The sequence below is a fragment of the Poromitra crassiceps genome (genome assembly GCF_964638095.1).
Source record: "Poromitra crassiceps genome assembly, chromosome: 6".
Classification (NCBI taxonomy): Eukaryota; Metazoa; Chordata; class Actinopteri; order Beryciformes; family Melamphaidae; genus Poromitra; species Poromitra crassiceps.
The window spans coordinates 63286343-63312138 of record NC_139627.1 but is presented as its reverse complement, the minus strand read 5'-3'; the positions used below and the strand labels follow the sequence as shown (position 1 = coordinate 63312138).

Genomic DNA, 25796 nt, shown 5'->3' with positions numbered 1-25796 from the left:
ATCTGTACATGGAGTATCTCCTCTGTACATGGAGTATCTCCTCTTATCTGTACATGGAGTATCTCCTCTTATCTGTACATGGAGTATCTCCTCTTATCTGTACATGGAGTATCTCCTCTTATCTGTACATGGAGTATCTCCTCTTATCTGTACATGGAGTATCTCCTCTTATCTGTACATGGAGTATCTCCCGATTATGAAGCAACCCAATCGGCAGAAGAAAATGTTGGCATTTCACACGTCTGAGAACCAGAATATGTACAATATCAACCTACATTTGAATCTACGATCCTATAGCCTGCTATAATGTTATAATCATGTTTTCCAGTGACTCCTGAGCAAACCAGGCAAATAATAGTATAATTTAATTTAAATAATAAGTTATCAAGAATTTAATTATTTAATTTATGGAAATATGCAATATGACAAAATATGAGAATCTGCAGACTTCAATCAATCTGTTTGAACTGGAAATAGCTTTATTATCACAGTTGGGCAAAATGATGATGTAATGAGTGGTGTGGTGTCCCATTTCCTAGGTGATTGTTTTCAACCCCTTGTGGCTCCGTTTTGAAGGGCAAGGGCCAAAATGCGCGCGAGCTCGCCCAACCTCGCCCGCTGCGCGGGCTCACATACTCACTTGCTCAATTTGCCTTCTCCCACTAGCCGCCCAAAATACACATTCCAACAGTGCCAGAAACACTCACATGTACTCATCACCACCACACAATGAAATAATAATCCAAAGTTACTGGAAACGGTCATTTCCAAAGTAAATCCATAGCGAGAACAAAGAGAGTTCACTCTGTGACCAAAGTTACTTCCTCGTTTGCCTGAGGCACATGCTACACGCTGTGTACAGTCATCAGTACAGTGCATGCTCCTCGAGCAAACGAGGAAGTAACTTTGGTCACAGAGTGAACCCTCTTGGTCTGTGGCTCATGTGGACTAAATAGAGTACCACAGGAATGAGTCTGCAGGGTTGCAGGCTGCAGGGATAAGCTCTGCCATTGGCTCCGACCATTTCAGTCAGAGCAAAGGGAAATCCCTTTCCTCTCCCTGCGTGTGGCGCAATAAATGCCTCCACCTCGGTGAAACAACAACGCTAGCTAGCAAGCTGCAACCTACACGCTGGAAATGGCAAGTTTTGATGAAGATTTGGATTGTGCAATAAAGCAGGCCTGCTTGGTACTTTGGGTGGATGGTTGGAAAGATAAGGACAGTAGCAGAATGAGAGTGAGTTGAGCCAGACTCTCCTGCGCCGTCACGGTGGGTGCAGTGCAAAACCAAGTGTGGAGACAGTCTGGCAAGCGAGACTAACTGTGTTCCAGTTTTTGAAGCGTATGCGTTGTTTAAAAATCACGATTTTCAGAAAACACTTCAAGTCATAAAAGTGGTCCTCATTTGTGAAGATGTTCTTGCTGAACACAAAGTTAGCAGTTTCAGAAACGTTTGTTAACCACAGACCTTTTTTCAGGCATTTAACCAAAATCCCCATACAAAAATCCCATTGACTTTTACACATGACTTCTGGGTTGGCCCACAGGTGAGTAGCAGATTTTATTTGAGTTGCCAATTAATTTTGCTGAATTTCTTCCAGTCTTTTCATTTAAAATGTGTATATTGTTTTACTGATGAGGAAAAAAACACAATTACATAGCCTGCATTTATTTGGTCTCATTTATAAAATATTGAACATACTATATGTTTCAATAAGCCTAACACATGCATAAAACAAAGTTGTGATTTATCAAATTATCTCTTCGAAATGGCTGGTTTACCTATTTGAGATCATGTGATGCGGAAATGGCAGTAAAAGATGGTCAGGACCGTTCATTTATGGAATAATTAGCTCTTCTCACGATTTATAAGACCTAAAAAGCTCTATAAGGGTCCTCCTCGGTATGAAAAGGGTTGAGAATCACTCCTAAATGAAGCACACGACACGAGGCTGATCCATAGTCTTCCCTTAGTTTCTTTAATGAACTTCTCAAATCAACAGACTCATTCAAAGCTCCTCTGCGGCCCGAGGTTAAACCATCTGGATCCGTAAAGTCACATCGGTTTGGTTCTGCGGTTCCGTCTGGACTCCATGCTGTGCAGTCATTTCAGTCGTGTAAGTACTTGCCTTTAAAGACAACTCCTTCAGCCAATCAGCGTCGTCAGATCCAGTCAAATCCAAATCCACTCTGAAGAACGGTGCAAACATCTCCGCAGAGAAAGTCTGCTGTTTCCTACTCCTGGTCTATTTCTGTGTAAACTCGACGAACGTTGACGTTACTGCTCGAGCCAGAGAGCCATGGAGGCAGCCATTACTGTTTTGCGAGCGGCGCTCCTGATTGGCCCGTACACTTTGTGGATTCTGAAAACGCCTTTAAGAGTCAGGACGGATCCACAGAAGCAAACAGAATGTGAGTTCACGTGACCAGATGGTTGGAACCTGCTCCTCGTCACTTCTGCCCACACTCCCACTAAAACCCAGCTGACGAAGACGGACAGAGAAGATCCAGCCTCAGTTAAATGGCCACTTTGCCCATTTTCAACCAGCTTTGTATCATTACAAAATCAGTAGTATGCAAAGTATATGCAAATTAACAATGTTTAAAGACCCCCTAAAGTCAAAAACCTACACTAGAAGGCTGTTTTCCACAATCGTCTGCTGAAAGTGGTCCGTTTCTCTGGCCTCACTGAAAAAGCCATTTTCAACGAGCATGATTTGTTAAATCACAAATACTGGAGCCAATCCCTGTCCAGTATTCAGCTGTTAAAGCTGCAGGAGGCAGTTTTAAACAACTTCCATGGCAGAGTAGAACCCAAATGGCCCTTGTTTGTATGCTGTGATTGGCTAGTTATGTTCTAGAGAACCCTGATTTGTTGCTTTTTGTCAGACCTACAAACAAAATCATTATGAAATAATATTGCCCACTGCAGCTTTAAACTTTAGAAATCAACAATATTAGCATACTTTTTGGGGGCATGGTGGTGCAGTGGTAGCGCTGTCGCCTCACAGCTAGAAGGTCCTGGGTTCGATTCCCACCTGGGACGCTGAAGGAGTGCGTGCCCGTCCGCCCGGGTGGGGTCGTCAAAAGTGCCTTTATGTGTGGAGTTTGCATGTTCGCCCCGTGCCCCTTGGGGGTTTCCTTAATATAGGAACCCCACACCAAAACATGCAATATCCTGGTCGCTGAAGTGGTGCCTCCTCTGGTCGTTCGGGGTGCCTGTTCAGAGGGAGGGGAACTCGTTGGAATAGCGTGATCCTCCCACGTGTGCTATGTCCTACCGGTGAAGCTTCCCTTGTCAGGTGAAAACGAGCGGCTGGCTACTGCCCATGTCTCGGAGGAAGCATGGAGCCAGTTTCGGCTCTCCCCAGATCGGCAGAGGGTGGAGTAGCAACCAGGATAAATAAATTAAAATTAGCAATAATCAAAAAAATCAGGGGAAAAATAAAAAAAAATAAAAAAATATTAGCATATTTACTGATTCATACATTTTTAATGAGGCAGAAGGGAAGTCATTTTAAGGATTTTAACCAGATAATTTTTTTATAACTTTTGTTGTGGGAAAAACCATGACATTTGGTGAATGAAGGTAGAGACGGCAATAATGACAGTGACACAGTGACATGACAAAACTGCTGACATCATTTCGAGCAGGAGGTTCTGGCTCTTGCTCGAGGCAAGATGGAGGAAAGTCAAACATTGTTCATTTGCATATCTATATTGATTTTGTGATGATGCAAAGCTGGTTGAAAATCAGCAAAGTGGCCTTTAAAACCCAAGCTAAACCAGTGTGGGAGGGTCCTGAGTGGCGGTGCTGCTCAGTGTGGGAGGGTCCTGAGTGGCGGTGCTGCTCAGTGTGGGAGGGTCCTGAGTGGCGGTGCTGCTCAGTGTGGGGGGGGTCCTGAGTGGCGGTGCTGCTCAGTGTGGGAGGGTCCTGAGTGGCGGTGCTGCTCAGTGTGGGAGGGTCCTGAGTGGCGGTGCTGCTCAGTGTGGGAGGGTCCTGAGTGGCGGTGCTGCTCAGTGTGGGAGGGTCCTGAGTGGCGGTGCTGCTCAGTGTGGGAGGGTCCTGAGTGGCGGTGCTGCTCAGTGTGGGAGGGTCCTGAGTGGCGGTGCTGCTCAGTGTGGGAGGGGAGCGTTTAGACAGACATTATAATCCTTTGGGAAGAAGATAAAGTGCATCATCCAGCCGAGCGAGACGTGAGTTGAAAGAAAATCAATGAGATGTCACTAAACATCCCAACAAGGCTTTTCTCACATCCTCTCGGTACTAAATGACTTTTCTACATCTCACAAAAAGTACACACTTTTTTGTTGTTGTTTTCATTCAGTCTTGCTGATTCAATGCTATAATAATTCACATAAAAACAGATGGATGGAAACTCAGCTTGAGAGAGAGACAGCAAGAGAGAGAGAGAGACAGCAAGAGTGAGAGAGACAGTGAGAGAGAGAGAGAGACAGCAAGAGTGAGAGAGAGAGACAGTGAGAGAGAGACAGCAAGAGAGAGAGAGAGACAGGGAGAGAGAGAGAGAGAGACAGCAAGAGAGAGAGAGAGAGAGCTGCAACTGGTTTCAGACTCTTCTTCGTCTCAGTCGGGTCGGTTCTGGGAAACCTAATTCTACAACATTCCACTTCCTCTGACGATTGGCCTCGTCAGTCCATCATCCGTTTATCCATCTGTGTGTCCCATCCTTGCTGTGTGTGTGTGTGTGTGTGTGTGTGCGTCTGTCTGTGTGTGTGTATGTGCGTCTGTCTGTGTGCGTCTGTCTGTGTGTGCGTGCACGCGCGTGGAGTTTGGGCGGACATGTTTGGAGCCAGTGAGTTCTACACCTTCATTTTAATTTGCAGAGCTTCGCTTCGCACAATTAATGATTATTTCTGAGAGAGACAGATGCTTTTCTGGTCATGAAAAGCTGACAGAAGAGAAGCAGAGTGTTTTGGAGGTTTTATAAACACACACACACACACACACAATGTCATGTGCTGCCGTCGCGAGTCGATGACATCATCTTTAAAGGCCCAGGGACTTGCGTACGATCTTGTTGGCGAGCTGATAGAAGTTATCTCTGTCCTCCCTCCACATCTTAGAGGCATCGACGTTCGCTCCACTCTCATCATTAGGTTCTGAGAGGAAGAGGAGAGGAGGAGGAGAAGAGTCAAAATAAGAACACAATGTTTTCAGCTACAGAAAACAAATTTGAAAAAAAAGAGGGGGGGGGGGGGGGGGGGCTTGTTGAACATCGGTGGAAAGGATTCTAACATTAAACTTAGAACTCAAATCAATGTTTCACATATCCCTGATCCTCGTCCCTACTAGGGGTGGGACAAAATATCGATACTCGCGGTATCGCGATATTTCCACTTGCGATACGTTATCGATACACTGGCACCAAGTATCGATATGTTATTAACACGTTGAGTGCCAATGACGAGATATCTCGGCTTACAGGATCCAACCGTTGAGTGCCAAAGACGAGATATCTCGGCTTAAATTTTTTTTTTTTTTTTTTGACGGTGGGACATCGATCAACCCCTTTTACGTCTCCTATACCAATATTGGAGGAAGAGAATGTGTATAATCTATTTTACCGACCAGCTAAGTGGCGACAGTGCTCTCCAGACAGAGAGAAAGCCAGCAAAAACAGCCGCGGGAGAAAGCCATTCTCAAGGAAATAGCTGGGCGAAAACGCTTTCGATTTCACACACACACACACACACACACACACACACACACACACTCGAGTACCTTTGAGCATAAATAAGACTAGAATCGCAAAAGCTTCATCAAAGCTCTCAGCCGACACCCCAAGAAACGAACGAGCCCGTTTTACAGTAATCCAGACTTGCCCGAGAGCGGCCGCGGAGCCAGCAGCAGCAGCACAGACGGAGGGAGGAGTTTGGAGACACACACACACACACACACACACACACACACACACACACAAACACAATACAGTATACAGACTTGCCCAAGGGCACCCATAATCACAGGCACGTGAGGTGGTTCTAAAAATCCATTTATCTCAAAACTCTCTGAAAATCTCTGAAACCATGCTGTACTCAACGGCTAATATCTACATAACTACTAACTCTACAAACTAACTCTTTTAGACAGAGAAAGCACACATTCTATTAGTACTTTTGTGAACTTTGTGTTCACAAAGTCAAAGCAGAAAAGAATCCTCGGCTCTTGTAAAATGAGCCAGAACCCTCAAAAAAAACCTCTGGCAGAAGCTAACTACAGTATTGAAAAAAGGCTGGCAGTGAATGTGTTAAGATATGCAGGATTTTTAAACTGATTCGCCCACAGCCATTTTGATAAACACTAGAGTCCTAGGGTTGTCAAAAATATTGATACTTAGGTACTTACTCGATAGGCTACTAAACATTTTTAAACGGATACAATACTAATTTTCTACAGTATCAAGTTTATCGATACCAGCAGCGCTCCCTCTGCCTCCTCCACACAGACACACACAGCACCGCAGCTGTTAGCCACTACTGCTGCTGAAACCACTTCACCAACACCGGGCTCAAAACGCCAGTGTGAGTGACCAAATGTTTGTTAACCAGTCGGAGTGACGCTCTTTCCACTAATATATTGGCTTTGAAATCTGTTGATACATGGACCCGGCTTGTAGATTGCAGCTAAATTTAACGTTAAACGCATTGCCGGTGGAGGTACCCGGATGTAGCAGACAAAGAGTATTGAAGGCAAGAGACGAAGCCTGTGTTGTTGTTTTTTTTACAACAGCGCTCCCGCCTTGATGTTGCAGTGGAACCACTGAGGGGAACAATCCAGTCGTCAGTTCTTATCGATTTAAGTTCTTTGGTGCAGAATTGTCGAAGTTGCGATTTATAACTGAATCCTGGACATGCAGAGTTGGTGTTTGCGCTGTCTTGGGCTACACTCTGAGCATACTGGGGGCAGCAGCTCAGCTTGAGGGAGGCTTTGGAGGGAATTGTAGCCTACATGAAACATGAAAGCTGGAACATCCCCACCCCCCACTAACTACTTAAGACAACTTAAAAATATATTGTGAATACCGTAATTTCCGCACTATAAGCCGCACCGGAGTATAAGCCGCAGCAGCAAAATTGCCTGTTTGTTACATATATAAGCCGCACCGGACTATAAGCCGCAGGTGTTTTAATGTTTTTTTTTTTTTTTTTTTTTAATTGTGTTTTAATGTTTAATTACCATATGTAAGGGTTCGTGCACAGAGGGGATTGTCGGGAAAGAGATGGCTGTTTGAGGAAGCTCCCATTTATTAACATTTCAACAAAACAACATAACACAACACCACCTGTGTTTTTTTTTACAGTGCACACAGTGTCCGCGGTGTGGTGAAAAGAGGGCAAGAGAGGAAATTAAAACAGAAGTGGATTTATAGTTAGAAAGAGTGCTAAAGAAGAGAGAATTCAGTTTTTTTTTTTTTTTTTTGCTGAAAAAATCCATAGATAAGCCGCACCGTTATATAAGCCGCAGGGGCCAAAAAACGGGGAAAAAGCCGCGGCTTATAGTCCGAAATTTACGGTATATGCCATTGTTCTCTTGTTATAATAATAAAAAAAAAAATACTCTTAATGTGTAACTTTTCCTCTGGTATCGAAAATGGTATGAGTGAGTGAGTTCATGTCAATTCTGCTAATATATACATAATACCTGCTTCTTGTCTTTTAGGGGTATTTTTTTCTCTTCAGTTACACAGATATCGTGATGTATCGTAGGTAAAATTTCTTCCAATATATAGATTATCGCAGAATCGCTGTATCGTGATAATATCGTTATCGAGGGCCAAGTATCGTGACCATATCGTATCGTGAGTTACTCCACGATTCCCACCCCTAGTCCCTACCAGGAATGTAAAGAACTTCAACACCTGACAGCATCTTGTCGGTGCACCTGCAGCACGGACAACACAGAGACAGCACAGACACTAGGGCTGTAACTAACAATTCTTTTCATTGTCAATTCATCGGACGATGATTTTGGAGATGTTTACCTGCCAGCATGCTGACCACAGACAGCAGGATCTTCTCGACGCTCTGGACTGGGCTCCACCTCTCTGCACTGCTCTCGTAGCCCATGGGGTCGTCTCCTGGAGCGTGGAGGATGGAGATACACACGCGGCCGTCTGGGTAGACTGACAATGCAGACAGACAAGAGCACAGCGCCACATCACAGTTAGGGCTGTTCGATTTGGCCTAAAAATAAAATTTACAATTTTTTCTCTCAAAACTCGATTTTAGATTTAGATTTTTTATACTATTATACTTCTCTAAACATTTGTTGCCCTGCAGAGCTCTTTTTTTCTATTTTTTCACAAGTGACAATTTACGCTTTTACTCTGAAGGCAGGACAACCCACCTTCCTGTTTTAGCCTCACTTGCTATGCCTAACTTCCTGGCTGTTGCTTGCTAACCTGCTTGACTGCGTAAAAACGTACGTGTTTCAGCCAAGCCCCCAGGAATAGCGCTGGGCTGTGAAGCCATTTGAACATGGTGGCGAAGCTCTGTATTGCAAGTCACGTGACGCCATGCAGCCCAGAAAGGAAAATTCCCATCCACTTGCATGGGGACCCCGGCAGCTGTTAAACCCAGGTGTCACTCAAAGTATAAAACGACTCTTTTAATTATCAAATAATTTTTTATGGGGCATTTTTTCTTCAGAAGCCACTAAGAGCCGTATACGGGTGTATTTTCTACATCTACCTACATACCTACATCTACATCCATGGGTGGGAGACGTCATGGAACACGTCATGGCACACATGCGCACTTCGCCTTGGCCCGCATGGTCAGGAAGTAAAACCAGGAAGAAAAACCCCCCATGATGGCTTTATGCGCCAGTGAGCAGCCTCCGTCCGAATGCATGGGTGGGCGTGGCTCGTCCCCTATCCAGTTATTTTAATACATCCATGGTTTCAGCAGGTAGCCTTCATCAGCGCTGATGAAGGCTACCTGCTGAAACGCGTACGTTGTTGCTGCTGTACCTATTTTGCATTAAACGCTTAAAGGACTTTATTGAGTGCTGGCCTTTTCTCCCTTTTACCTTCTACCTTGGCCCTGCACCTTGATTGACTTTATTTTTAGTGTGCGCGCTACTGCTGCTGTTCTTGTTTACTAGTGCCTTGGGTCCTTCGGGGGGGGGTCCTGCTATCTTACAATAGACGGCTAACAATCTGCCCGATGAAAAATTAAGCATAAAATACATTCATAGACTAGAGAACATAATTAATATTAATTTTCCTCATTAATGATACATCATTTCACCTGCCCGTAACCCATCCGCTATCAATTAGAATGTTCATTTTTATGATCCGCGGTTATAAGTGCGGCCCGCGCATCACTAGCAGGCATGTAAATAATGATAAAGAAATATCCAATGCCCTCGCTGATGGTCTCATTTGCTCATACAGGGTTCTTGCACCATTTCCAAAGTCAAATTTAATTTAATGCTTTTTAAGACCTCAACAAACATAATTTAAGGGATACAAAAATAATATAAATAATAGAAAATAAGGCTGGGCAATATGGACAAAAAAAATCTATCAGCACTGATTGATATATATATATATCTCAGCACTGATATATATATATATATATATATATATATATATATATATATATATATATATATATATATATATATATATACATATATACATAAATTGAGGCTTGTATATATAATGCTCCTGTGTGAGGTCACAGGTCAGAATCTGAAGTGCCTGCTGTTTCCTGTTGGGATGTTTCAGCAGCAGGTGAGCCAGCTGATGCTATCTCACACTCACACACACACACACACACACACACACACACACACACACACACACACACACACACACACACACACACACACACACACACACACACACACACACACACAGCCACTTATCAGCTGTGTGTACATGTCTGCATGAGTGCCTCGGTCAGTTTGAGAGCGAGAGAGAGAGAGAGTGAGACTGTGTTTAGAGTTGTGTGTGTGAGTGTGTCTGTGTGTGTGTGAGTGTGTCTGTGTGTGTGTCTGCCAAGGAAGGATAAACAGGAAATCAAAGATTATCACTGGAATCTGGCTTGGCCTGGTTTGCCCGAAAAGATAAGAGTGTGAGCGTGTGTGCGCGCGTGCGTGTGTGTGTGCGTGCGCGTGCGTGCGTGTGTGTGTGTGTGTGTGGTCATCAGTGTTTCCGGCTCCTCCTCCCAGCCTCAGTGGGATCTGAACCCTCGACCTGCTGCCTTGCGCCTCACACCGTTCTGTCTGTCAGCTTCTATTCCTTGGTGTTTTTGCAGCGAGATGTTACACTTAGGGGGTTGCCATACCGTATCCTTATTGACATACACAGTATCTTCATTCATATTCATACCGTCAAACGTTCATATCGTGATCATGGTAATATTCTGACTTGTTGATGTAATGATGTCACACCCTCACTAGGGATGGACAATGTTTTCTTTCAGAATCTTTGAAAAGTAATTTTAATATTAAAAATGAAATAGTTAGTGTGACAATCATCTGGTCTTGAAACACCAAATATGGGCCCTTTAAGAACACATAGGTGATTCCGGCCCCTGGAAGATCTTGGTGGCTGATGGAAGTGAAGAGAGAGAGAGATCTCTCTGTCCTCAACCCTCTGTCTGCAGTAACACACCAAACTGTTTCAAATACACCACCATCAGGGCCTGTGTGTGTGTGTGTGTGTGTGTGTGTGTGTGTGTGTGAGAGAGAGAGAGAGAGAGAGAGAGAGAGAGAGAGAGAAAGAGAGAGTGTGTGTGATACCTGGGAAGTGAGGACATTTTAAGAAAGTGAAGACATGTTGGTTAGTCCTCACTCACACACCTTCAAAGGGCTGTTTGAAGGTTAAGACTTGGTTGTAAGGGTTAGGTTAAACGTGGGTTTAGGCTTAAGGTTACAGGGTAAGGGATAGGCATTTAGTTGTGATGGTGAAGGTCAGGTGAGAGAATTGTGTGTGTCCAGTCCCACCTAGTTGGAGTGCTGCCAGAGACCTATTGAGGTGATGAGAGGTCTGTGTGTGTGTTCGCCTTGTGTGTACTGTTGAGCCTAGAGGTGTGTGTGTGTGTGTGTGTGTGTGTGTGAGAGTGTGTGTGTGTGTTTAACATCACTGAGCCATGTTGATGATGATGATGATGGGTCAGTCCCCTCTAATCAGTACTGAGCGTGCTCAGACCGTCTCCCTGCTGTGACACCATCACTCCAACAGCAGTCCACTAATTACAGCCTGAGCGGCTAAACGGTTACAGCCTGGGCTAACGAGGAGCAGCGACTAAATGGTTACAGCCCGGGCTAACGAGGAGCAGCGGCTAAATGGTTACAGCCCGGGCTAACGAGGAGCAGCGGCTAAATGGTTACAGCCCGGGCTAACGAGGAGGAGTGGCTAAACTGTTACAGCCTGGGCTAACGAGGAGGAGTGGCTAAACTGTTACAGCCTGGGCTAACGAGGAGCAGCGACTAAATGGTTACAGCCCGGGCTAACGAGGAGGAGTGGCTAAACTGTTACAGCCTGGGCTAACGAGGAGGAGTGGCTAAACTGTTACAGCCTGGGCTAACGAGGAGGAGTGGCTAAACTGTTACAGCCTGGGCTAACGAGGAGGAGCGGCTAAACTGTTACAGCCTGGGCTAACGAGGAGGAGCGGCTAAACTGTTACAGCCTGGGCTAACGAGGAGGAGCGGCTAAACTGTTACAGCCTGGGCTAACGAGGAGGAGTGACTAAACTGTTACAGCCTGGGCTAACGAGGAGGAGTGACTAAACTGTTACAGCCTGGACTAACGAGGAGGAGTGGCTAAACTGTTACAGCCTGGGCTAATGAGGAGGAGTGACTAAACTGTTAGAGCCTGGACTAATGAGGAGGAGTGACTAAACTGTTACAGCCTGGACTAATGAGGAGGAGTGACTAAACTGTTACAGCCTGGGCTAACGAGGAGGAGCGGGTAAAGAGTGAACCCCGCTCATCGGCACAGAAGGCAAGCGTACAGGTCTGTCCACCACCCGACCACCATTTTTTACCAAAATTTTTCTTATTTAACCGTGACCAAAACCTAACCATAACGGAAGTTGTTTTAGTTGCCATAACAACCAAAAAAATTAATGAATGAATTATGTTGGAAGAGTTTCATGGCATTTCTCTGTTCTCTGTGCCTTCGTTGGATGTGGTAGAAGGCAGGTCTGGAGGGACAAAAGGTGTCTCTGGGAAATGTAGTGCAGTGGTGTATGAAGGGGTGGAGCCTGGTCTGTGGGGGGGCGGGGCCTGGACTTACTGTTGGGGTGAAACATGTCGCAGGTGAATCTCATCTTGGGAGGACTGAGAGGATAATCAGAGGGAAAACTGAGGACCGCCGGGAACACACCACCTTCAAAACATGTGTCCTGAGGACCCCTGAGAGACACACAGGAGACAGACAGGAGAGAGAGAAAGACAGACAGACATGAGAGAGACAGGTATGAGAGAGAGGTAGGAGAGAGACAGGTCAGAGAGACAGTGTTCTTTCACAAACGCAGAGCATGTGTTCACTACTTTCTTCTATTGTTGAATTCAGGGTTCATACGGACAAAAATGAAATTCAATGACTTTCAAGCACTTTTTCAAGCACTATTTTTCCATTTTCAAGGACTTCGCGCAAAGCAAATAATTAATTCTCAAATATAAATTTGGCCCAAATTTGCATTATATTATGGATTGGTCTAAAGATTGCGTTTGAGCCGTGCTAAAAGGTATAAACAAGTTACATTTAAGACTTGTTAAGATCTTTTTAATGCCACTGTCGCTGATCGCTGTCATGATATTCATTTTTTTATTGAGGGGAGTGCAGCTCATAATGCACAAGCTTGTAAAACATATATTGCCATCTGACCTCTGCACAAACTGTACAAAACATAGGAAAAAACAAGTCCCTTAATATCAGCAGCACAGACAGGGGGAAATCCCAGCGCAAACAACACAGATGAACAGATGGACAGACGCACGTTTCTCCACAACGTAAGGTTCAATATTATACTTGTTCAAACCTTTATATTTACACAGCAGATTACCCCTGCTTTAGTCAGCAGCCTATCAGAACACTTTATATTACACAGCAGATTACCCCTGCTTCAGTCAGCAGCCTATCAGAACACTTTATATTACACAGCAGATTACCCCTGCTTAGTAGGGGTGGGAATCACCAGATGCCCACGATACGATACTAAAACGATACTTGAGTCACGATACGATAGTATTGCAATATGCTAGTATTGTGATATATTGAATATTGTGATATATTGTCTAACTCCTTTTCCTACCTTTTACTTGACCTCACCGAAAGTAAACATGCAGTGTTTTTTTGTTTTGTTTTGTTTTTGCCCCACACGTAGGCTACATTATTAAGCTTTTCTGGACTCAATACGCCACTGCAGGCGCAGAATGCAACATCGGGCGCTTCGGGCAGATGCCCGGTGGCCTAGCATGGCATGGCCTGCAATTTATTAATTTTTTTATATCGATACTTGGCGTCCAAATCTCGATACAATATCGTCAAAATATCGCGATACTATGGTGTATCGATTCCCCCCCCCACCCTACTGCTTAGCGTCCTCTAGAGCAGTGGTTCCCAACCACCGGGCCGCAATGCATTTTTTTTTGTTTTTTTTTTACTTTTTTTTTTTTTTACAAACTACAAACATAAATAAACGTCAACTTGAAACTATGTTTCAACTACCACACAGCCTATAATATTAGAGCTTACGGTATGTTTATAAAAAAAAAAAAAAAAAAAAAGGCAACCGGTCAGAAAGGCAGCACCCGACGCCGAAGTGCCAACCCTTATCCCTGCAGTCCGGCTTGGCATTTCCTTGTCGTTGTCGCGCTGCCTGGGAGGCGGCGCACAAAAAGCACTCCGAAAATAGACGCTGGGTGCGTGAGGCTGTGTGTTACTAGTGTGGGGAGGAGTTTGCAGTTGAGGGGGGGAGAGGGGGGTGGGGCACGCAGGGCAGCACACAACTACACCACGTCACTACATCAGAAAATATTAGCTAGAGTCAGTGAATGTGCTTGAAATGCTGCATTTCACAAAAGGCTGAATATCTCAGCTTCTAGATAGAAATGCCTGTATTTGCTGTTTTTGACCTATCTTCTCCGGCTGATAACTAAAGAACGGAAAATGGTATCAATAAACTTTTTTTTGCTGATGATACAATAGAGTCTCCTTGTTCTTAGTAATAGTATCCATAACTGGGGATGTGTGCGAGCACAGGAAACACAATCTAGCAAAAGGAAACTAGCAAGCTAACAGATAGTGGCTAGTCACAATTAGCTCGCAGAAAAACGCAACTTCCTCCGCAACACTTTTGAAAGCAGCGTAACTTGTCCACGCATGTTTCACTAACATGGTGGCGTTTTGACAGATCGTTGGTTACGTGAATAGCCACAAATATGTGCAGCTGGGGATTTGCCCACTGGAGTGGCTTTCATTCATGGGCTAATGGGAGTGGCAGCCCGGCTGCTGAGTAAAGTCAAATGCGACACTAAAATTAGGTATACCGGTGTAAAAGATGTCAAACCGGCCCAACTCTATCGGTCACTAGTGATTGGTTCAGATACGTCGGCCACTAGTGATTGGTTCAGATACATTGGTCACTAGCGATCGGTTCACATACACCTCCCCCCCCCCACACACACACACAGAAAGCGCTGATCGAAGAGGAATTGAAGTAAGATTTGAGCAAATTGAGGTCATTAAACCTATGAATGACAGGTTTGCAGTGGCCTGTGGTCCTGGCTGCGTGACCCTGGTAATGACAGGATGTGGTAAACACAGAGGCTTAGCAGCAGTGACAAGAGGCAGCAGGAATGCTGCTGCTGCTGCGGGGACTCACACGCTGCCTTCAGGTGCTGCGGGGACTCACACGCTGCCTTCAGGGACTGAAGACAAACGGTCAAATTGAAGGGCAGCCGGCCGCCACACGCCACACCAGTCTCAGGCTAAATGACAGTCTGGAGGATGACATCATCAGGACCCAGACTGGGGGCAGGTTCTGATCCTTCAGACATGTTGGTCGGTAGGTGTGTCCGCAGGTTAGATCCACCTCCTCCCCCTCTGTGCTAGCCTGGTATTCAGCCCCAATGAATCCTTCATTAGGGTCTGGATGCAAAGCTATCTGCCACTGATTCGGTGACATATTTGTCTGTTGTCAATCACCGAACTCTTCAACCGATCGTAGTAGCAAAGCAGGACGACTTTGACAATTGTGCAACAAAGAACTTAAATTGATAAGAACTGAAGGCTAATAGGTTGTTCCACTGCAACATCAAGGCGGGAGCGCTGTTGTTAAAAAAAGCACACGTTGCTTCCTCTCTTGCCTTGAATACTCTTTTGGCTCATTTCCACCACATAACAGCACAGTACAGCTCTACTCGACCTGGTCTTACTCGTCTCTACTTGATATAAACTTTGCTTCCATAGCAAGTTTACTCGCCTCCGCCCACACCTGGTCGTCATAGCGACCGCATATCTGCCCTCCGCCCATAGCCAAAGTAGGCTATAACGTATAATGTTAAAATTAAATCCATACACAGAACTTTTAAACTCTTTATGAAATACTGGTGCCTCTAAATGACCTACAGTGTACATGGCATGGGCAAATGTGGCAATCGGCCAGGAGAATGGATATCACTTTGTTGTTACTCAAACTCACATACATGCGCTGCGCGGGGGGACGGGGGTTACGCTACGCCCCGCAGGCGGTCTGGTTTCTTGATATATTCACAACAAAAAATAAAATAATTAAAGCAATATAATATAATATAGCCACATCACAGTGTCCCCGTCATGCTATGAGCAAAGAAGCAGTCCCATGCAATTTTGAAATCCTCATTTCTATCATTGACTCTTGCCAACATGTGTTCATATGATACTATTTCTAACATGAATTCTACCCACTTTTTTAAATCTGGAGAGGATGTACTTTTCCATAATCTGAGAATCATTCTGGCAGCCGTGACCACGCCTACATTTATCACTGCAAAGTCGTACTTCGATATATTTGGCACTTCTGTTTGGTCCCCCAACAGGCATAACCTTGGTGACACAGGCACCTCCGAGCCCAACCATTTCCCTATGTATTCTATTACTTTTTCCCAAAACGGGTAAAGCAGTTTGCATCACTCCCATATTGCTGTAGAAACGTTCCCGTCTCTGCCTGACATTTACAACATAAATTATTGGCCATCAAACCCATCCTGTGAAGCTTAGAGGGCATAAAATAAAACCTGTGTATTAAAAGCAGCATTATTAAATAACTTACAGCAGTAAAACACGCAGACTTTATTAAAGATGTGAACTCTCTCTTTCACTCAAACATGCACACACAGAGTCAGACAGACCGTCAAGGCGAGTCTGAAGCCGTCTACACCTGCTGCACTCCCTACTATAGTCTACATGGTGGAGTAAAGAAACGCTTCAATGAGGTAGCCTATGTGCCCTCAAAACAAACATTTTAAAGTCCCTGGAAACCAGAAATATTTTTTTATTATTTAGCATTTTGAGTTCATCACATCACAGGAACCTATGTTAATAAGCCACCAGCCAAATTTGAACGATGATGAACGTCGCAAAGTATATAAATTTAGGTTTGACAGTCATGGCAACAGTTATGAGAATCAATTAGATTTTAGAGTGTATTTTCTCCCGCGGACTGTGTGGGCGTGTCCCGTCTGCAGCAGGTATTTTCCTCTCTCTCTCTCTCTCTCTCTCTCTCCGTTAACGGAGAGAGAGAGAGAGAGAGAGATTGAAGGAAAGAGAGATGGTGTGTGTGTGTGTGTGTGTGTGTGTTCGCGCGTTGCTCGGCGAACACACTCGCCGCTGCGCTGCGAGTGAACAGCGCTACTGTGTGTGTGTCAGTGTGTGTGTGCGCACGTGCGTGCATGCGTGTGTGTGATTCGATTAAATCTTATGACGTGATAAGATCATGCATTTTAGCACCGCGCGCTCCGCTCTCTTCAATGAGGAAATAGAAATCCAGACCTTGTAGAAAAGTGTCGATTTTTGGGGTTAGGATTCAAAGTAATGTAAACCACTTTCTGAGACACACATTTACTCACATAAGACCCTAAATTTAATAGTTAGAAGGTTTTTGTGGATTTTGGTTTCCAGGGACTTTAAGGATTATTCGCTGTAATTATTATTTGAAGTGTCCAAAACTAATTCATTGCAGATTTTCTGTTAATGGACTGTGATCTATTTGTCAACTTTACTGCAACATGACCAATGGAGAGAGCGCATGGGGTATCAAAAGAAATGGGAACGAATAAGACGTGTTTCTGTAGCCTAGGCCTACCTGCTACCTCCTTTTGAAGACCTTGGATTAATTGAAGAAAGACAGATAATCGCTATTTAGAGTTTGTAACGCCGACAAAGCAGAAAGAACTCCTAACGTCATATAAGAAGCAGCCGCATGGCGCAACGCATCCAGAGCAGTAAAACTGTCGCGCATCTCTGTGTGTGTGTGTGTGTGAGAGAGACACACACAGAGAAAGACAGAGAGAGAGGGGGGGGAGAGACAGAGTTTGGACACCTTGGACACACCAGTGCTCATCCTGAGTCTGGAGACATACTATTACATTACATTGGCAGTGTGCGGGCTGCTGGGTTGGGTTGGGTTGGGTCGGTGCGGACTGGCTCTAATGACGGGTTGGGTTGAGCCGTGGAGTTTTTCTGTTGAGAATAAACAGAGCAGCACTATTCTTACGAGCATCACTTGGTCCATTTCAGGAGCTTGGTGCTGAAAAGTTTGGTGTTGCGCATCCAAGTCTTTCATAAAAAAGTAGGCTAGTAGCCTACGTTATTACCTCGCAGGCTCGCAAGCATTGTGGACTTCCGTGGGCACTGGGCACTATGACTACTCTCTCTCTCTCTTTAAATTAGGGCTGCCACTAACGATTATTTTGATAGTCGACTAGTCACCGATTATTTTAACGATTAGTCGACTAATCGGATCATATCGCACAATTACTCAATCACTCTGATTTAGCTATCATCAGCTTCTAAATTTAGCTTCAAGTTGTTTTAAGCATGTGATAAAAATAAAGACAATTAATGATGATAATCCACTCAAAAAATAATATTTTCATGAACTTTAAAGTTTAGAGCATGTAGCAGCAGAATATTTATTTCTGGCATCAATGTACTTGCATGTAATACATGTAATATAGTGCAAATTGCAAAACTGTAAAATAGTACACATTGAAATTGAAAACATATAGTGCAATGAAATATGTACTATCCATTGAATGAATAATGCAAAATAAAATTAGGGCACTACTACGTGGAATGGAAATGGAACCAAAAACTATTCACTATGTATGCAACCAAAATATCAACAAAAATTAATTGTTTCAGTCTTCTCAGGCATCAAACACATTTTTAAATGTAGTAAGTAGAGTGCAAACTGCGGAGTAAAATGAGGTTTCCAGTATTCCCGTCAGCAACACATGAGCTTAACGTTGCTATGATGACAATGTTACAGCAGGCTTTTAACGTTAATATTGTTAGCCAATAGCTAACGTTAGGAGCTAAAACTTAACGTTGCGTTTGGCAGTGAGCTAACAAGCTAATTAGCCTTCATCTGCATTCGCCACAACGTGCTTCCTTTTGAGATGCTCGCGCATCATACTCGTTCTGCCATAAGCGAGTTCATCTTATTTAGCAGATTTGGCACTTCACATTATTGTGGGTGAAATGCTCCCACACTTGAGGACGGCTAGAAATCTTTTCTGTGGAGCACTGGGAGCAAGCTGCAAGCTGCTTGTTTTTCCACTGACGAGAGATCACATGGTTTTTTTTCACCAGTCACCATTGGTTCAAGGCCTAGTTCCTCATTGCGCGGCTCGCGAGACGATGGCGGCTCTAGACTCTTTCATTGGCGGCTCGCGGCTGATATAAATAATACAATCACTGTCAAAACAATTCCCTCACTGTAGTGTCAAACTGCGTGGATGCCAGGTTTGTGTCCCTTTGGGGCACCAAATGGGGGTTGAAACTCACCATAATACCGGTAGCCTATCTGGCAACACTGCAAACAAGCCAATGTTGGGAGGGATTGGGTCAGTGGGAGGGGGCAGAAGAGTGCTTCAGGTGTGAATGACAGGGCGTATTGTTGCAGCTGGCCTTTCCTCGTTAACGACGAAATGCGCAAGCTGCAACAATCGAGTCACGTTAACCCCCCCTCCCAGCGTCGGAGTTTTAATGATAAGCAAAGCAGCTATTTAGCCTACTGAGCTGGGTGTGGAGACCCAGAAAGCACAGGCAAGCTGGAGCTGGAGGTGTGTGGAGCTGCATCCCAGAGAGAGACAGACTGGACATCAGAATGTTTTCATATATATTTTTTTAATCAAGTCGGTGTGAATGTTTTCATCACTTTTATCATTTTTTATTAAGTCGGCCTGAATGTTTTTTATATCATATATATATATATATTACTTTTTTTTTATAAAGTCAGTCTATAATTGTTTCTAACATTTTTATCATTGGTTCTACATTTTTTATCATTGGTTTTATCATTGAATAAACTAAAAACTAAATCAAACGCTTACTGTGTGGTTTTGCGGTAAAAGTGGCTCTCCTCTTGACTTTGACCGGCTAGTGTGGCTCTCATGGAGAAAATAGTGAGGATCACTGGTTCAAGGCAACGCTGTGTTGCCTTCAAGTGAACTGCGACACAGGCTCTCAACTTTAATGCTGATTTTTAAGGCTCTGAAAAAATAAATATATATATTGAAGCTCGAATTCTGTACTCGCACACGTGCCCCAAAAGGCATTTTACAATTTGCACTGTTCTATTTTTAGTCGCATATGCGAGTAAAACGGGCGCACTGTCCAGCCCTGCGTGGCACCCATGGCACACCTATGCAATAATCACGCTGTTTAATCAGCATCGGAGAAGTGCTCACTAACACAGATCTAAACACATTTGTGAACAAAATTTGAGTGAAAAGCCTTTTATGTGCATAGAAAAAGTCTGAGATCTTTTATTTCAACTCATGGAAAGTATATCTGTACCAGGCCTTCAGTGTGTCCTGATTCCACAGAGCTGATTGGCAGGTTTGGGAGGAGCGACACCTGCTGGCCGCAGTCCTAAATTACACCTGATGTATAATGACTGTAGGAGGGAAACAAAATCTCCGACTGCCCCTAAATCACTCTCAAGCTTTACCACAGCCACTAGAAGAGCTCTGAACCAGATTGAGGAGCACTTTAACAGCCAGCTGGACTTACATGATCAGCGCCTCCCATTCAAAGAAGTTCTCCTCGTTGGCCGGACCTGAAAACATGCAGACACAAAACATGAGTCACATGTAGAGATATTTGCTTTATTACTGACGCACGCACGCACACACACACGCACGCGCGCGCGCGCGCGCGCACACACACACACACACACACACACACACACACACACAGAAAACATGTTAGTCACATGTAGAGATATTTGCTTTACTAGGCCGAGACCCTAGGCTTGGTGCACGCAGCTCGGCTGCTATGTGGCCTCGCCTGCTCTATTGGCTTGCGCAATACACAATTGCCCAACTTCGCATCTCTGATGACATCCCTGATATCACAATGCCTGCCGCGGCTGCTGCGTGGCAGCATGCGCAGCGCACAATCGCCTGCTCTATTGGCATGCGCAGCGCAGAGGACTGGGCAATATAACACTAAAGTATAAAAAATACATTTGAACTTAAGTCAAGTCAAGTTAGTTACAGACATCTCACCTGCTACGATCCCCTCTGGTGGATTCAGGGTCAACTCTGAAACAAACAACACACAAACACAGACACACACATCAGACTCTGAAACACAACACACTCACTAGGGGTGGAAGGATATACAAATTTCATGTCGCGATTATCCTGTCCAAAATAATCACAATTAACAATATTATCGCAATAATGATCAAAATATGCTCAAACTCTTACTATAAAAAGATACTGGAATCACTTGACCTTACATTTAGTTAAAAAACAAATATGGGAGGTGTTGGCCATCAGGGCAGACACCTTCCTCCAGCACAGCAGGTTCTGTAGCTGTAGAAACCAGCTAAGCCTGGCCTAGCATACACAGCTAATTCAATCCATGTGCAGTTTCATACTGAATAAATACTACTATGAAAAGCACACTGTGTTCAGTAGTGTTCAGTAGTAGGAGGTTCTGAATACAGCCTGAGACCCTTGGTGCCGTTATTTGGTGCTACCAGAGTTCAAAGGTCATTGTTCCCTGAACAAACCAGCTCAAGGAGGAAGAAGAAAAACATCTGAACGCAGCCTTAGGGAATTCAATGTTCCTTCCTGTTAAAAAACATCCCCTCATCTCTCTCCTTAACTCTGACATCATCATTACATCATCGCTCATTACATTGTCACATGATAGTCTGGGTGTGTGTAGTCTGGGACAAACGCTTGGCATTTGGTCATCCGTTAAAAAGCGGAATCGGCCATAATGACCTAATTCAAAAATCCGGCCCTGTCCGGCCCGGTACCTCAGCCGGCCCGGGACCTGTGCCAAATATGACGGTGTCCGGGGGAAATGCAGCAGAGAGGATTCCATATACATACAGTACATGTACATACATAGGTAGGTTTGCCCTTAGATAGTAGAACACGTAAAACATAAATAATTGCATTATTTTCTGAAGACGGCTGGTGTGTGATGTGTTCATACTTAGGGATGCAACGGTATGAGTTTTTGACGGTATGATAACCTTGGACAAAAATACCACGGTTTCACGGTATCGCGGTATTGCGGTTCATTTGTGTTTTTACAATAGCCGAAATATTCCCATACAGCCGACGTCGTCTGTTTAGATGGGGGAAAGTTCAGGGGGGTCCTTGGCAAGGACTCCTTGCGGCTCCTCTCTACTGTGCTCTAGTCTAGGTAGGCATGCAGCCAGGGGGAGGGGCCGCGTAAGCTGCACTCTGCAAGCGACCTGGGCACTTTGTTTTGGGGAAACAGCTGATACCGTGGAGAAGGTATGACGGCAAATTTTAGTGGTTTTGATACCGTGACGTTTTCAAACCGCGGTATACCTTCAAACGGTATACCGCTGCATCCCTATTCATACTATTGTACTTGTATACTATTATACTTCTCTAAGCATTTATGCTGCTCTGCACAGCCGAAGACTAGAACATGGTGGGCACTGGGCACGATATTACAGGGAAGGTTTACGCCACCATAACCATGGTTGCTTGATATTACATCTTTCTGCAGCTTCCTGCAATTCATTCTCTATAAGGACACACAAGGAGCGCTCCTCTTCCCAGCACCACGCCTGCTGTCTCTTCCCAGCACCACGCTGCTGTCTCTTCCCAGCACCACGCTGCTGTCTCTTCCCAGCACCACGCTGCTGTCTCTTCCCAGCACCACGCCTGCTGTCTCAGCACTCTTGGAGGCTGTGTTTTTGGCCGGAGCGCTGCGGGCGCCTCAAGTAGAAGACAGTTTAACTATTCATCAATGTCAATGTCACTTTTTTCAACTGACCAAACTGTCATGTATCATGTATGCTCTGATCTAAGTCTGAAAGCTTAGCAATTAAAGTGAAGCTTTTGTATGGATCTAAGTGTGCGAAATATTTTATTTTTATTTTATTTTCAACCGACCAAACAAAATCGAGGAAGAGGAGGGACTAAAAAGATCGAGTAACTTGGCGGAGGAGTGGCTCAGTGAGAATTCACTTCATCATCTTGTTCGGTTGATGTTAGCTTGCCATTTACCTTGTATGCTGTAGCTGACTAAGGCTACATTCAGACCAAACGCATTTTTGGAGCTTCCAGCATCTTTCTGCAATTCATTCTCTATGTAAGGACGCGCTAGACGTGCTCCTCTAGGTGCTGAAAGGCCAGGTTTCAGCGCTGGTGGCGTCTGTTGTTTTTGGAGGAGCGTTGTGGGCGTTTTAAAGCTGAAAAAAGTTGAGATAAAGCGCCCTGATCGTCTTTTTCCCTCTTCCTACCTTTTCTCCTCCCGAGGGACTTTCAACCTCTGCTGCTGCCAGAATTAGCAATAACCTGGCTTTCATGTGGACAGTGAACAACATCAAACAGAACAACAACATGGAAGCGCTCTCGACATGATTTTCATAGTGTTCTGACTGAAAAAAGCGCTTTGGGTGTGAACGCCGCCTAACGTTAGCTACTAACTGTCAGAGTCAGCTCCGTGCGCTGTGTCTGTGCGCGTTGGAAGTTCTCTGGGCATTTTATATCTAAAGCAGTCCGCTATTTAAAAAAAACCTGCTTTCTGTGGACACAGGCTCTTCTCCTCTGGTGACGTGAGGTTAGGGTGCTGTGAGTGTGACCTCTGACCCTTCACCTCTTTAATGGTTGTTTGTCATGTTGGTGATGTCACAGTCATTCCGCTGAGATTAATCTAAACTAAAATCTGTACTGTAGTTAGTTACTAGTTAGTTGTTGCTGATATTCCCAAATAACATCAGTGTTAAATATGCTCATATTAAAAGCTATGGAAGTGGGCGTCACAGCTATAGGACAGATAGGCGGTACCAAAAACACTATTTCCAGATGAGAAAGAACAGGTACAACTGTTAGTTACGTACCTGACCACAAGGTTTCACTTAGCTACTATATTGCTGTAGGTTAGACTGGTCTTAAACAAGTGGAGAAAGTCTGACCAAACTCAATTTTAAGATCTGCCAAATTGACGCAGAAGCACGTTCAGAACACAACTTAAGACAGTCGACCAATATCTTTAGTAGGCAATCTTCCAATGTGGCATACATTCAGTCGCGTTAAGTTAGTAACTTACACCAAGCAACACTTATTTCAGAAACATTGTTTCAGCCTTCAGCTGTTATTCACACCATTTTCTTCCACCAACACAATACAGAGCGCGGAGTTCATACAGTAAGTTCCCTAAATGGTTTAAAGTCGTGTTTGTTCTACTCGATGTCAAACATCACTGACATCAAACTGGTCAAACCTTTAAAGGAGTTTGGCGGAAGGGAATTAGTGGGGTTTATTTGGGGCCAACTGTTAGCTTAGCTTATCGCTAGCTACTTAGCTATGTAGCAGTAGTTTGGGCTCCTGTGTGTCAGTCAGGCAGATGAACTCACGTTTATATTCCGCCATGAGTCTCTTGAGCGCGGTCCCGGCCATGATCACAGCTCGCGGCGGCGAAGACAGCAGCCTAAAGTCAACCACCACCACAACAACAACAACAACAACACGGGAGCTTTACCAAGCCACACGCAGCTGGAGCAACAGCTGATCATCAACTGCGCATGCTCTCACACTGGATTTCTCCTTCTGCGCTTCCTGTGCTTCTTCTTCTTTTTGTTAAATGGCGGATTGCAATCTTTGACTTTGAAGGTGCATACCGCCACCTACTGTACCGGAGTATGCAGAAATGGTTTACACTCTGTTTACACCGGTTTTACACTACATACAGAATGGGAAGTTAAAGTAATACCTTCCTAAACAAATCCCTATACATTAACACTACATAACACTAGCGTACATATCTATTTGCTAGATCCTTGTATAACCTTGTATCCTTCAAAAATTTAATGACAGCTTCTGGGCGCCCTCCATGCTCTACCTGCCTCCATAATCCTTAAGCAGAGTTGTTCCCTCTCTCTTCAGTGGACTTTGCATTCCATGAGAACATGTTCAACATGTTCTGTGCTATTGCAGTGAGAGCAGTGATTCTACTGACAAACCTTCCCTACAATGAACAGTGTTGTATTGAGTCCTGTGTGATCAAACCTCAGCCTAGCGTAATTAACTTCACTCCCTCCTATTTCCCCTCCTAACACTTTGTGTATTTATAGATTTCTGTAATTTGTAGTATGTTTGCCCTTTCCTGGCCCCGTCCCATCTTTCCTGCCATTTCCTCATCATCCCATTTTAATTATTGCTTTTCCTTCCCCTTTACCAAATGTTATATCCAGAATTTCTTTGCTATTTGTTGCATTTTTAGCAATTGTGTCTGCTCCTTCACTCCCTTCACGCATAGCCTACATGGGCAGGCACGCAACAGAATCTTACATCTTTTTCTACTCTGTGCAATTAAAAAGGCTCTGGTCTGCATCAGACTCTCTGCTGTACAGCGCCTCCTGTTGGTAGACTGGAGACAAACTGATTCATCTCTGCATCTGTTTTTTGTCGCCTTGTACTAAATCGGTGGACTCAGCTGGTAGATTTATTTTCCACTAAATTTTATGATTCGAGACTAAATGACTTGCAAATATGTAAACTGTAAATTGCAGTAAATATAGTTCAGTTCTCCTCCAGGCCGGCAGGTGTCGCTGTTCAGGTTCAGACCGCAGCGGGGCAGCTTTGCCTCGTCACGTGACTCCGCTTGGGGCGAGAGGTCACGTGCCTCCGTTTGAAATGTGTCAACAGGAAGCTGCGAAGCTCTGTCTGAGCTGGATTATAATATAAAATTGTATCTGTCCCGGTCCAGACCGCTCCTCTGACCCGCTTCACAAGGTACCGACTCAACAACAACAGCTAACGGTAACGCTCACTCTGGTTCCAGACAGGCTCTCTGTGTCGTCTCGTCTCGTAGGGAAGGAAATCCACGCACTGCACTCCATCACTCCACACTGCAGACTGCACTCCATTCATTGTTTATTGGCAAAGACACGTTGCGGTCATTACGACTCAATGCTTTCTGGATCATTAACAGCCACTTTTCAATTCGGGCAATATAATCCACTAAACAGCATGTATTTAAATAACGTGAAATGAGATCTTTTGACAGTCAGTTTATAGGCTAACTGTCATGATGAATCTCCCAA

The 25796-nt window shown here is 44.4% G+C and overlaps 3 protein-coding genes across 3 annotated transcripts in view; 1 reads left to right on the top strand and 2 right to left on the bottom strand.

The window, feature by feature from the left end:
- Positions 1 to 4832, bottom strand: part of LOC310778770 (thrombospondin-type laminin G domain and EAR repeat-containing protein-like) — a gene marked incomplete at both ends in the record, with an annotated part of 82731 nt that extends 77899 nt beyond the window's left edge. Inside the window, 2 exons of the mRNA XM_083639217.1 lie at positions 3786 to 4111; positions 4825 to 4832. Of these exons, the coding sequence (XP_083495343.1) occupies positions 3786 to 4111; positions 4825 to 4832 (334 nt within the window). The remainder of the gene's footprint in view (positions 1 to 3785; positions 4112 to 4824) is intronic.
- The window catches only part of LOC310778024 (myosin light chain kinase, smooth muscle-like), a gene marked incomplete at its 5' end in the record, with an annotated part of 383786 nt that overhangs the window by 291356 nt on the left and 66634 nt on the right, over positions 1 to 25796 (top strand). The window lies entirely within an intron of this gene.
- Positions 1630 to 24263, bottom strand: ube2g2 (ubiquitin-conjugating enzyme E2G 2). Its single transcript, XM_083638795.1, has 6 exons — positions 24108 to 24263; positions 20758 to 20793; positions 20261 to 20306; positions 12272 to 12390; positions 8003 to 8143; positions 1630 to 5120 (listed from the first exon to the last, which is right to left on the bottom strand). Exons 1-6 carry the CDS (start codon positions 24148 to 24150, stop codon positions 5008 to 5010), a joined length of 498 nt encoding a protein of 165 aa, XP_083494921.1. The 5' UTR covers positions 24151 to 24263; the 3' UTR covers positions 1630 to 5007.

Bases quoted from the DNA above. Each gene is read 5' to 3' on its own strand.
- ube2g2 (XM_083638795.1), bottom strand. From the start codon at position 24,150: ATGGCCGGGACCGCGCTCAAGAGACTCATGGCGGAATATAAAC. The intron at 12,391-20,260 runs GTAAGTCCAGCT...TGTGTCTCTCAG, and splicing joins GAATGGGAGGCGCTGATCAT to GGGTCCTCAGGACACATGTT. The intron at 8,144-12,271 runs GTAAGTCCAGGC...CTGCATTGTCAG, and splicing joins CGACATGTTTCACCCCAACA to TCTACCCAGACGGCCGCGTG.